A 14,079-nucleotide genomic window follows, 5' to 3' on the forward strand; every position below is an offset into this window, starting at 1 on the left:
TTTTCATAGTAACTAGAAGAAAGATGTATGTTCAGCGGGTCTAAAATCATTCTATCTAGTGTGCAGCATTGCTCCTGTGGGATTTGTGACTCACTTCTGCCTCTCTACCAACACGTGCAGTAACTTCTTTTCTGCAGTTGATTAGAAAAATAGGCAAGTCAGTGGCCACTGAACTGGTTTGTCTCCCTTTCTGTGATGGCATGTGATGTATTATAGTATTCTCGTATTTGTTACATGGTGAATACATCCAAGGAGTCTTTCTGCTGTGCCTTTTGTAGTCGGACATGTCTATCTTGTATTGGCCTTATTAGTCACCAGCGTGCTTGTAATAAATGTGGATAGAGCCTTTCCCAAATCTTCATTTGCAAAGCCTAGCCATGATGATGAGCTGTTTTTATTTGGCTGATGTGACCTTGGAAGCTTACTGGTATTCCTTGGTCCCTTTCTTTCTAGAGCCAGCAGCCATGCACTTGCTTTCCCAAAAGCTGTGCCTTTGAGGGAGTCCTCTTATCTGCGATCCTATAGTTTCAGTTGCCAAAATAATTTCTTAAGAGCAAAATATCCACCAATTTGATCACCTCGGGAATGATCAAGAGATTGCACTGACATAGACACTTTTCTGGAAGCATTTTTCTGTTAGTCCTGCTTCCCAAATCAATTCTGTATCCTCCTAGCTGTTACATTTTCACTTGCAGTACTGCTGTGGAGAGGTGCTGCACAGTTCCGATGTATCGCTTCACAACAACATCTCTCCAGCAGCAGGTAAAGCTGTTGTATTTGGAGCACCAAAACCATAGGCAGAGGTAAGGAGGAACATAGGTGTTGTAGAAGATAATAAGCATAAAAGGGTATGGCTGTGAACTGTGCCAGGAGAGAAATAAAGGATTAATAAATCCAGACAGAGACCATCTCCCATTGTTCCATTCTTCATTGTGATTCTATTGAAAAAAGATGGAAGTGATAATAGAAATTCCAGATCAGGGCCCAAAGCTTCTATAGGTTGTGACTTTCTCTTAACAAGAAAAAAAAAATTAAAAAAAAGGGAAGGGGACAGTGTGCTTCATCCAGCTTTTAGCAAATATGAGATTATGCTTAAATTTCTTGGAAAATTAGTTTTATGAGCAGATTACCACTTTCCAATCCCTGAAACGTAGTTTTAGGACACTGTACTTTTGTGACTTGGGTCAGAGGGTTGTAATTTTGTCTGTATGAACTGAATGTGTCATTGTTTATAGGTCTGGGTGTTAACATCAGTATTTTTTTGTGAAAGCTTGTTTGGTCATGGGACATTTGTGATACTTGCTTTTTGGCTTATGCTTTAATGCAGGAATTTCTCTGGTTCAAGGTTCCCCTCTCTTCCTTGGGGTACTGTACAGTCAGATGTACAGATACTGGGACCAGTCTTGTTTTAGGAAGCTTAAACCATTAATGTTGCCACAATCCTACTCTCAGCTAAAGTTTTAAGATCTTGTAAATAAATACAATCCAGGTTGGTATCTAATTGGTTAACAAAAACCCTAAAAAAACACAGAAATAGTCCCACACATTGCATGGGCTAGTGGGGTGACCATGTTCAGACTGGGAATGGGTCTGTTAGTAGGAGTATCTGTTTATTTTAAAAGAAAACAAAATAACAATACACCTCTCCTCAACCCCCCTCCCGAACACCCCTTCCCTCTGGGGAAAAAAAAAACAAACCCACACCAAAAACTCCTACCAAAAGCAGCAACTTTACTAGAGGGCAATATACAGCAGTTTGTGTTTTGATCCCAAAATGAATGACCAGGAAGCTAGGGAAGAAGCTTTCAGGTAAATTCTGCCAGTGTTTGAATCCCAATTGTTGCGAGTGGAGAAATGCAACACAACAAAAATCTCCATCTCATTCTGCCTGTCTGTCTCAGTATGCTTCTGTGGCATAGAAATGAATTATCATGGAGGGAAGGACCTGTTTCTGTGCTGCTTTAGTGTTTACTAATGGCTCTGCTCTGATTCATGTAGGCAGAGATTGCCAATGAACTAGCTTGCGGGTGTGGTTATGGTATAACCACACTGGCTGTTTTTATAAACTCAGTGATGGTGATGTACTGAAAGAGGTGGGGAATCGGTTTTGTATGAAAGACTTATGGCGAAGAAAATATATGATCAGTGCAGGAAAAAGTGGTACATCAGCTCTTAGGATGAATTCCTACCTGGAATCAAAATACACAGTACTCACAGTTTTGTTTTCCTATCTGCCGTTTCCCCCTTCCTCCTTCTCCCCCTAAATGCAGTTTCCCTCTGCAGCCACAGCAGCACCATGGTTTCAAGACTTCCTATAAAGGAAGGGGGAGTACGGGGAGAGTCCCCCATGCCTAGTTAAGAGGGTCTATTATAGAGGATTAACTGCGTCCAAACAATGAAGCCCCTCGAGGAGCCCGTTACCCTTTTGAGATTCGTGTGTGGGTAAGAGGGCACACTGATGTCCCTGTATCCCAGCCCAAGTGCGTGTAATGTGATGCCCTGGTTGCCATGACAATTAATCGCGGCTTTTAAGGGTTGGTGTCGACTACAGATCCCTGTAAATTGCCTGGAAGACTAGTTAAAGCTGCTCCGGAGGCACCTTTATCTGATTTTACCCCAGAAGAAGAGATGGAGAGGTTTTTTTCTTCCTACTTGTAAAAAAAGGCAGAATAACTTGGTATATGCTGTTGGACTGGCTTTCACTTTCCTGGGCTTGATGAGACACAGAGAACTTTTGTGAAGAACATTTGCAAAATAGACAGGATTGTGCTGTGTCCAGCTCTGTGCATGTAGTCTTCATGTGACCAGCAGATTGTGCATACATGGGAGGTATAAGAAGTATAGTCTTCAAGAGGTGTGCATGGCTATTTTTTTTTTTTTTTGCTGGAAGGTTTGCACTGGGCAATTATTATGTATGTCTTTGGCTTTTCTTTGTGTCTTAAAAAAAGAACAACAGGGAATTACTCTCTGCTATATCAAGCAGAGCAAGACTAATTCTGCATTTGCCTGTTTGCATAGATAATGCGAGAGAAATAGGAGATGTTTCCCATGTCATTAGTCCAGAAACCTGAAGAGTAGTGAATGCAAATACTTCTTAAAAGTCTTCCTGTAGATTAGAGCCCCATTCATTGGAAAGGCAGTCTTAATTTCCTCAATACGTTATTAAAATAGTTGGAAAAACCTGTCCAGGAGTTTGAGAAGGTTTTTTTCTTCCTTGAAGGCATTAAAGTCTCTGTTACCTTTAATGTTGCTTCTCAAGGAAAAAAAAAACCAACAAAACCAAACCACTAGAACCAAACTCCATGAAGGGAAAAAAGTTTAAAGGGATAAGTTATCAAATGCACAATATTCTCTCTTAACCTTAAACAAAATGAGAACTATGATTCAGTCTCTCTTTTTTTTTTAAATCAATGTCACCTTGATACATACACATTTGTATATGCAACATATGTCTGTGGAAACTTACAATTACTTTTACTGGAGATAGTGGGTAAGATGTTGGCATTCTTTGGTATGTCAGATCAGAGTCAAATATGCTAAAATAGATTAGGTAACTTTGATTATCAAAGTGTTAATAGCTGTGTGCACTCAGTGCATGCAATATATCCTAGTTTTAGGTGTTTAGTTTAGTCGTGTTGGTCACAGAGACAGGAATATACCATTTACATGACCATAGGTGCAAAATACTGGCTTACTGTATTTTTGGAATTTCAGTACACCACGAGCATTGGGTACTACTATTGATAATTAAACCGTGGCTAAAGAAATAGTTCTGTTTCATTTTGCATATCACTGTAATCTTCCAGAATTGGGCAAACCGGGGCAGCTTCAGGACAAGTAATCGAAATGAATGGACCCAACCCACAGTGTATGTCTCTGCAGCCATTGCCTCTATCCCTTATCAAAGAGTTTTAAACTGAAAGTGTCTAGCATTGCTGTTCAAGGCCTGCAGGCTAAGGTCGTGTTTATTTAGTTTGTATCCTCCAGGATCAGCTTTCCTGTGTGAAACAAAAACCAGTTAAATAAAAAGCAGTCTCCTCCCTTCCTTCCTTTTCACAGTGCCTGTGAAAATCCCTTTCTCAGGTCGGTGTTCTTCCTGGTCAGCAGAGAATAGTGAAAAGCCCCGAGGCAGGTGGTGTCTTCGAGAGTACCTGTTCTCCTTACTTCTAGCCCTGGAAGTAGTAGTCTGAGAGGTTAACATCCTCTGGCCTTGTCTTGCCTTTGACAGTCAGAACCCCCTCTTGACATCCAGAATGAAGGCTTGCAGTGGAGGTGAGATAGAGCAGGTTTCAGTTCCTGCTGTACTTTTAGAAGTTCTGCATCCAGGATGATTCTGATGATTCAGAAAAACAAAGATTTGAACTTCAGTATGCCCACACCCGTGCTACTGCCAGAACTACCAAACTGTAGCCTCTTGCACTGTTTTTCCCATGAAACTGTGTTGAAGCCAGTATTTTTTTTTTCCAATACAATGTGTTTGGGTTCTTTTCCCCCCTTTAATGTGATGTAATACAACGATGGTATTTTTGCTTCAGGCAGCCCTGCGTATGTAAGCAGTGCTTGCCTTGAATATGTCAGTGGATTACACAGGTTCTGGTTGTTGTGCACTGCATTGTATTTAGCCATCATCCTGTATTTTACAGAAGTCCTGAAAACTTCTTTTCGTCCTTCTTCATCCACTGTAGTGCCAGGACTCCCCTCTGTGAAAATGGTGAGACAGGTTCTCCGGGCTTTTCTTAAGTGACACTCCCCCAGGTCCCAGTGGGATTGTACGGGAGGCTGATGGAGGCTGGGCGGAGATAGCCTACCGCACTTGCAGAAAGCTGAGACTGCTCTCCAGTTACAGTATCTTGAAGCCCAGCCGAATAAGATATAACAGTTTCTTTACATCTGCTGGCAATGCAAGAAACTAGCTCTTGTTTGATACTACCCTGAGTTTTCACTACTAAAACCCCTGGGTTCCTGCCACCTCAGGGCCACTAGTCATCTGTCAGGAGCCACTGCGGTGCATGGTGGAAGCTGCTGCTGCCATTTGTGTCACTGCCACCAGTCATGGCCCTGCTCTGCTCTCATGGGCTGGCTTTTGTACTGAGCCCTGCAGCATTGTGCCCGTTCCACCTGCCCTGGGAAACAATTTTATTTTATTTTTGTCCTTTTAATTCCTTGATTTTGTGAAGCACTAGTTATTGTCCCTTTTCCCCTGCTCCCTATGTGGCTGCTGTTCCCTTCACCCCCTCACCTTCAGCTTTCCCTTCTTTCTTGTCCCCGGCTTGGCTGCCTCTTCTTCTTACCCTTCCCCACAGAATAAGATATTCTTAGGCAAGGGTCAGATGCTCAGGTCTCTCGGGAAAAGTAGTTCAGTGTTCTGAGACTGAAATAGCACAGTGGCTTTTTGGTGCCTGCTGGGAGGAGTCACTAGCCTGTATCATTTCCCCTGACTTCTCTGGGCTCTCATGGAGTTATTCAGCCCTACTTAAACATGCAGGCTTGAAGGGGCTCAGAGGAGCAGAAGTGAGCTTGGTCTGTTTTCCCATGGCTTTAATTTGTATAGAATGTCTTACAAAAGCAACATGTCTAATTAAAATTAAATACAAACTTACATTAAGAGTTGGGTTTTGCGATTGAAATTGTTCAATGTGGCAACCATTGGGTTGTAAATGATGTCTTTGTGGCAGCAGCCTCGAGCAGGGCTTTGCACTGCTGCTGTTCCGGTATCGTGCGCTCAGGGCTGTGGATCTTCCAGCTGCAGAGGAAACCATGTGAGGCACAGTATCTCCTCTAGTGAAGAGCAGTTTTAACTTAGCAAGGATATACTGAAATCTGTTATTTGTAGCTGGCAAGATTAATGCTGTAGTGGGATAATTACAAGGTAGTGGTATGAACACAGAACAAAGCTTCTTCAGTTTTAACCCATGTTCTGACATGCAGTCCCTGCCTCTTGAGCAAGGCATTTCCCAGGTTTGCTTCGGATTTTCCCCCTTGGATGCAAAAAACAGCCCTATATCAGGAGACTTGGACTGTTTAATGAAAAAAACTGAAAAGATATTTATCGATGCTTCTAATTTGTATTGTAAACACAGACTGGCAAGGAGAGTTAGAGGCTAGAAAACCATGACACAGATATAGAAGAGTCTCTTCCATCTCTTGCTGAAAGCTCAAGAAAACATAAAAGGGCAGTGTAATTGGGACACTGTTGAATTATGTATAATATTGGCATCAAGTTCTCTATTAGTTTAATTTTGGTAATGCTTTCTCTCTTGCCAACAGAATAGTCTCTGTAAATAAGCTACCTCCTTGTTTGCTTGCATTCCCTGATTATATGCAATTATCCCTTGACTGTTATGACTTTTTAAATTAATACCGAGCTCAGATGGGTAGGTATTCTAGGATTGCATCTGAAATATTCATTGCTTTAACTGACCACATAAATGCACATGCTTCAACCCCAAAACTGGGAAAAGCCATTCTGCTGACAGCTACACTACCTTTCTTCAATTTTTGTACCATTGGAATCACTTGCCACAATAAGAATGGTCTCTGATATAGTTTTAAATAGACTGTACCCTTTTAAAGGAGGTAAAATTGAGAGTTAATTTTTCTATGAACATAGTATTTCTAGAGTTTTTACATTTTAAAGTTGAGCTGGTAAGGTAATAACAAACCTGGACAGAAGGTTTTTGTCCAGCTTCAGATCCAGACATGCCTGCAAGTACATTTTTTGCCTACTTTGCAGATCACATCCTTTGCAGCACATCCACATCCTCCTTAACTTGTGGAAATGTCTGTTCTATGTCTCAGTTCCATGTCTCTGGGGCACTGGTATATTTACCGCCTAAGAGATGGAACACAAATTTCTCCCTTGTCAGAGTCAAATAGCTATCTATAAATGCAGTGGTCTGGCCTTGATATGATAGACTAATATATGCATTCATAAACCCAGATAAATAAGACTGGGATTCAGATTTCAGGGTACAGAAATCTGCAGCAGACTGTTATTTGGACAAAGAGACAATAATTGACAAACTAATGTTCACTGCAGTTAATGAACCTGAAATTTCAGTCTTAAATATTTGAAAAAGATTAACTTCAGCATATAGAAAATAAAGATCAATGTGGAGCATTATGGAAAAATGTGTGTTTTGTTGTGAAACTTGTAGAGTTTGGCACTACAGAGGTAGGAAGAATCAACAATCACATCTTATGTGGTGTCTGAAGATGGTAAAAAACCAGAACGTAATTCTCAAGTGTTTTGGTATCTGTGTACAGTGACATGGCATACTCATGAAAACTAGCTTCAACATAAAACCTCTTTGTTCATCATGGGCTATAGTAATATGCTTAGCATAAGTTTTATTAACTTCCTAAATAAAATATTACTTTCCAATATTTTGAGTTGAATTTTGCTGATTTAGGATAAAAATTAGCCTCAAAATGCATTGAAAGAGATCTCTGCCCTCCAGTATGTCAAAGATAGATTTATCCCCCAAAAGCTCGCTATTTTTTATTTAGCTTTTCTTCTTCCTGCCTTTACAAGAAGCTTTTGTGATATTATCTTTTCTGCAAAGTTCCTAACTCTGTGTTGTCTTGCAATATGCTCTTAGAAAAGAGGTTATATTTATTTTGGGGTAGGAACACTGAAAGATGTGAAAGAACATGTACCAACTAACCTGTGTGTCCTACTCATTTTTATTTTTAAGGGACAAAACCTGAAAGTCTTACTTTCCTGTGCTGTAGCAGAAGGCATTTGAGATATCTCAAAAAAGACATAATTAGAACTAATAGGATAGATACAAAAGCTGGGTAAAATAAAGAACAGGGCTTGATGGTAATACCCATTTGAATGTAGACTGATCTTTCACAGAAGAAGAGATACCATCCAAACTAAATCACAGAAAGCCCTTCCAAACCCACGTAGAGGAGATTGTTCTCTGATGATGGGGAGGAAAAGGGAGGCACAGATGATCTAAAACATCCTTTGTCTCTCTAATATCTGTGATTTTTTTTTTTTTTTTTTTTTTTTTTTTTTAGCTTTTTGTCAAAACCAAAATGTCAGAGTTAATAAAGAAAGGGATGGAGGATTTCTATCTCAGGTCTAAATGTCACTATAGATTACTATTTTCTGTTTCTCTTGGTGCAGGGTATGTTTTGCACAGGCATCGTTCCTGTGCACGGGCAGGTACAAGACCCTGAGCAGTGGGGTTGAAGCAGAGTCCCCCATGCCCTTGCCCTCTGAGCAGTGATGGGGATTAGAGCATCGTCCCAGACCATGGCTGGCCTACCCCCCCAGGGGTTTCCCGTGAGCAGAGCAGCACTGTCCTTGGCGGCTGTTGCCGGGTGTGACCGCGTACAGGAGACGGGGCACTGTTGTAGCTCCCCCATCTTTGATGTGCTGCTGGGCTGCTTTGTGCAGCGTGGTCTTCTGGTTCCCTCCTTTGTGGCACCTAAACTGTGATTAAAGCCTCAGTGAGTGTCCCTCCGCTAGGCAACGGGGGAACAGCGCCTGGAATCCACTCAGTTCATTGATAAAACTCGAGCCTGAAAGAATGATGATGCTTTTGTGTAAGTGCATCCAGGCTTCTGCAACAGCCTGGCTGCCGCCAAATTCTGCCGCCCTGGCCCTCTGTTGCTTAATCTAAGCTGCTGGGAAATTGCCTCTTGGGACCCGCTCTGAGCTTTTAAATATCTTGTGTTAAAATAAGGTATTGTCACAAAATACTACGTGAACTCAGGGGTCCTGAGGACTTTTTCATAGGATTGTGAGCATTTGGAAGCAGAAATGTAGCAAAGACCTGCTGCATGAGGAAGCGAAGCAGTATTTTGTAGCTGCTTTGAAAGATAAAAGAAAACACCGGACAGAAAGTAGTGTGTTGCTTGTTTGGTTTCCCTCCCCCCCACAAATGTGAAACAATGGCAATGTCCTAATAGCCAAACAATAAATGAACTGGGTGTGAGGTATGTATTTCTTTGCCTACCAGCCTGAGAGCAGATATTGCATCTAAAACAAATGGGTGAAATTCGACTAAATTAGCAGAGTAGCACTGGCTTGAAGTCTCAGTCTCCCCACTCTAATTATTGTTTCTTATGGAAGCCCCAGTTACTCTCCAAGGCTGTGAATGAGTGGAATTTTTCATCTAAAGCAGATAATCCAACTGCTTGGCTATGAATGGAGAATGGCATGTCTTTCAAATTACCACACAAACTCTCAACACATGATGAATTTCTGAGATTTACAAGTGGAACTGTTAAATTAGTTTGCAATTTAAAATGAATTTTAAATTTTGCTTTTTGAGAATTCTCTGGTTGCTTCTTTTTCATGTGCTAAGCAGAAAAATAATGCAGAGCTTGCACCTTTTCTTTTTTCCTCCCTTTTCTTTTTTCCTTTTTTTTTTTTTTTGTGCTGTTAAATGGCCTCAATGCATGATGCTTTTGACCGTCAGCCTCCCAGTGCTGATGGAGAGAGGCTTGAGAGGTTTTCTTTGTAGCCATATTTTTATTGTTGTGTAGAACTGCAGCTTAAAGTATACATCTTCATGCTGGAAGAGAGGAAGAAAACTTCAGTTCCCCAAAGGTTAGCCAAAATAAAAAAAAGTGAAGAAGGAATAAGATGAAGGTAAAGTCCATTCTTTTTGGCTATCTCAAAATGCCAACCACGGTGCAGCAATCAGTTGATAGCCCTTTCTTCTTGATGTAAATATTGTGTTTATCATATAAGCAAGCTAAGCTATCTGAAGCAGACCTGCCACAAGCGGGAGCATGAGTTATTCCTGGAAGCTGGAAAGTGCTAAAAAGTAAAAAAAATTCATTGACAAATTGCAAGTGTGAATTTTCTGTTTTAAATTTATTTAGTCTAAGCTCTGAGTTTGGGTACATGTTTAATAAATATATGTGCCTTTCCCTTTTCTTCGTGGAAGAGTGAGAAGTGACCTGACAGGTAGTTTTTGATGGCTTAAGTTAGGTGGGATGCATTCCAGTCTTAAGTTAATAGTAATAGCCTGCTTTCTTTGTCTTTATGAGGGAATCAAAAATCCTTGACAAATGCTACCTGATGAGACTCAATCCACTTCCTCCCCAACACAAACACAAGGTAAATGTATGTTATACAAGAGAGCTCTAAAGTTAAATGAAAGCACACACATGCACACATGCACATACCCCTAGCCCTATCTGGGAATGTTTGAGTAGTACCTAGAACACGGTTTTGTTGTAATAGCTAGAATATCGTTTCTTCTGTGCTATTTGAATTGCGGAAAAACACTGTTGGCTTTAGCAGGAGTATGAAAGGGTGCAATGATGCTGGCAAGAGCATAGGAAATGAGAGAGAAGATGGATGTTTTTATAAAACCTTTTAATTGATTTTAATGTGTTGTTTTTAATGACAGCATTTAGAAGCCTTTTAGTAAAAAATCTCTTCCAATGCAGACATTTATTTGGAGAAGAGACATCTCCAAGAGAAATTTTTAAATGACAGTGCTTCATGCCATAGGTAAATCAACTAAATGGTGTTTTAAATACCCCTTGATTTCCTTCTTTGAGCCCCTATACTTCTACTATATTTCATGCTGCCTTGCTGTGTGGTAATACTGGGCTGTTTTACAGCTAATGCAACTGTTCAGAGCAGTAAGATTGCAAAAATAATCCCATGTTTTACCTCATACTTAGAGACAGATGAGGATCTTTCCAATGATGAGTAACACTAAGGCAGTTCTGCAACATTCACGTTGATGAATGAATGTTGTGGAAAGCTGTCAGACCTAATCCTTGTTGCTAACAGGTAATGTGTTCCTTCAGATTTAATTTCTATCAATTTTGGGTAAGTTCAGGTGAGTGTCTGTGTTATGGAGAAGCAGCAGTGAGTACTAGACTTATCTCATTTAATAATTCTTGTAGCTTTAATGGTAGTCTTGTAACTGCAGAGCCCTTTAGAGCTTTCAGTGAGACACCAGCACTCCGCTGGTGTGGAGGCTGAGCGACTCCATCTACTTTTATAATGAAAACTTGCTCCAATTTGGCCAAGAGTCACACATCCAAAAAAACAAATCACAGTGAGATGTCCTACAATCCAGCTGATGTCTGGCAACATGCCAGACTTAAGTGTGTATCTAGTAACACACAGATCTATTTTGTACTTAAATAATGTATCTCTACCATGGAGCCACCCAACTGAGCACGAGGGAAGTGTCATCTGCTTGCTTTTGCCTTTCACTGTTAAAGTAATTGTTGCCATTGGGAGCACTGATAGCCTATCCTAACCCACAGATACTATATCCCAAATTGTCATTGTTGTCAATATTGTATTCATATATCTTCACTTTTTGATACCATCACATGAATATCAATATGTGTTATTAGATAGATGCCTAGCATCTAACCATTGAAATACAATCATCTTCTGAGGAAATGTTTCATATTCTCAAATGCCATTTAGGTCAGGAAGAGCATGGGGCACTTTTAAGGATCAAGCCTTTAAAATAATGTGTTTTTGCAAGTATTGCCTCAAAGCCTCAGAAATATGTCTCCTACCAAGAGTTTCAGAGGTCTGTAAATATGCTTCTTTCTTCAGGAACTAGACTGAATTTGGGAAATCTAACTTGGAATTGTGATACCATAAATGACAGTATGAGAGTCCAAAAAGGAAAATACATTAAGATTTCCCACAGATAAATAAAAAGTGGGGGTTTTTAATAACAAATATGATAAAATTTCCCATAACGTGGAAGTACCATCCTCCATCGTAGTCTAGTATCTTGCAAATAAGCAACAAAGTTGCATAAAGAACATAGATGCTGTACAAAATGTCTAGATAAAATTAACTCAGCTTCTAGATAACTAAGGCACGTATCTTTACCTCAACGACTTTGCAGTAATTACCCTCAGCTACTGCCCGCTAAATCTTGGTTAAATCTTAATTGACATATGCAATTGTAAAACTATAAATCTGAGAAAGGAAAGATCTCCCTTGTCTTTAGCTGCAGTATTGTAGCTAATTCTAATAAGGGTTTGTTATCTCGCCAAATACACTTAGCAAAAGATTTTTCTAATAATTTAATGTCCCTACAAGAAAAAAAGAACATGCGCAATCTCTGAAGAATATAAAACATAAATCGATAAGTTAATCAAATTAATTCTGCCAGTCAGTAGAGAGAAGGTGGGTTCTCCTGCTCTCTGACACTGTAGTGGCTGCAAATGTTGATAGTTAAAGAAAAAACTTTTGAGACCGTCTGTGCAAAACCTGAGCTATGGGTTGGCAATGATGCTCCTTTTAGATCTTGAGAAATCTTGAGCTCTGTGGACTTTTCTTATGTCCCAGTACAAGTTTTCCAGTTTTACAAATCACAGAACATGCAGTTGGAAGGGACCCACAAGGATCAATGAGTCCAGCTCCTGGCCCTGCACATGACCATCCCCAAGAGTCACACCATGTGCCTGAGAGTATCATCCAAATGCTTCTTGAACTCTGTCAGGCTTGGTGCTGTGACCACTTCCCTGGGGAGCCTGTTCCAGTGCCCAACCACCCTCTGGGTGAAGATGCTTTTTCTAATGTCCAACCTAAACCTCCCCTGACACAACTTCAGGCCATTCCCTCAGGTCCTGTTGCTGGTCACCACAGAGAAGAGATCAGTGTCTGCTTCTCCTCTCCCCCTCCTGAGGAAATTGTAGACTGTAGTAAGGTCTCCCCTCAATCTCCCCTTCTCCAGGCTGAACAGACCAATGACCTCAGACACCTCTCATATGGTTTCCCCTCAAGGCCCTTCACCATCTTTGTTGTCCTCCTCTCTAAGAGCTTAATCTCTCTTCTATTGTGGTGACCAAAACTGCACACAATATTCATATTCAAGGTGAGGATTTTCTTTTTTTTCTTTATTTCAAAATAAAACCAAAAACCAACCAGCCACAAAAACAACAATGATAAAAAATCAAACATGAAATTTAGTGAGCAGGTTTAAAACCTCATTTAAAAATTTCCACAGTGGTCCTATAAAATTTGGTTGTTACCCACCAGAATATTTAAATCAGCAGCTTCTATCTTTATCAAAATTGAATACTATTTAGTCTTAAGAGAGCCATGCTGCTACTGACAACTTTGGAACATTCCCTTGGTTTGGCTACTTCTCTGATAGGGGGTCCTTGTTGTGTGTTTTGAGGAAAGAGGCATAACAGATCAGACAAGTTTCTGCATTGTTGAAGTATTCTAAGTAAAAAGTTGTGATTTTTTTTTCCCCTTCCCCAAGAAGGGGAACTGTAACTCAGACCACTTGTTGGTTGTTGTCAGCTGAATACAGATCATATGATGTAAAGCTTACTGAAAAGGAATTTGTCATTTCTTATAAAGACATTTCTCTGAAGGAAATAACTAGTGAACTATAGACACCTGGATGCATTCAGTGCCTGACTAAACATGTCCTGTGTACCTGCATACAAGTTTTGGGTACTGTAAAGATCACAAAGCAAGCCTAAATAATCCATTGTATCATTCTGGGGATCAGCATTTGCCAGAGGAGGTTTTACAAGACCAAACTGGTTGCTGCTTCTATCTGCGCTCCATATGCACGTCTTTTGGAGTGCCTTCTCCAGGCTCATCTGTCCAGGTGGCAGCCAGATGTGGCTTTGAACTTCCCCTCTGCTCTTTCTGTCTTTTGGTTTTGGCTCTTGTGAATCAACATCTGGGTCAAATTTTGGGAGTCATGTGCTGCCAGGCTTCAGTGCTGGTGTTGGGGGTCCAATTCCTGCAAAAAAAACCCCACCTCAAACACTGCTCAACAGAGCCCTCAGTGCCAGAGTACCTATAGTGGGAGCCAGAGGTTGATGCTGTGATATGAGCAGGCCTGCACTGGTAGTGACAGAGCAAACCAGTGGGTGAGAACGTGTGAAACTGCTGTGGCAGCATCCCTAGCAAAAGTAGTAAAATAACAGAGTGGCCAGAGCCTCTGATGTTAGACACAGATGGGCTATGGGTTATATTGGATTCTGAATCTGATTTGTGCTTGCAATTTAAAATAACTTTCCTACAGCTGCTTTTTTTGCCTTTTTTTTTTCCCGAGATCTCGAAGGGCTACATAGGAGAACAGAGATTCTTTTTAC

General features: G+C 40.6%; 1 protein-coding gene across 1 annotated transcript in view; it reads left to right on the forward strand.

Annotated features, from left to right (window-relative positions):
- Positions 1 to 726: 726 nt before the first annotated feature.
- SLC35F1 (solute carrier family 35 member F1) overlaps positions 727 to 14,079 on the forward strand; it is a 217,865-nt gene continuing 204,512 nt past the window's right edge. Inside the window, exon 1 of the mRNA XM_039385518.1 lies at positions 727 to 803. Coding sequence (XP_039241452.1) covers positions 727 to 803 — 77 coding nt within the window. The remainder of the gene's footprint in view (positions 804 to 14,079) is intronic.

This window comes from Pipra filicauda, unplaced genomic scaffold (genome assembly GCF_003945595.2).
Source record: "Pipra filicauda isolate LSUMZ 115617 unplaced genomic scaffold, ASM394559v2 scaffold418_size605597_pilon, whole genome shotgun sequence".
In the NCBI taxonomy this organism is placed as follows: Eukaryota; Metazoa; Chordata; class Aves; order Passeriformes; family Pipridae; genus Pipra; species Pipra filicauda.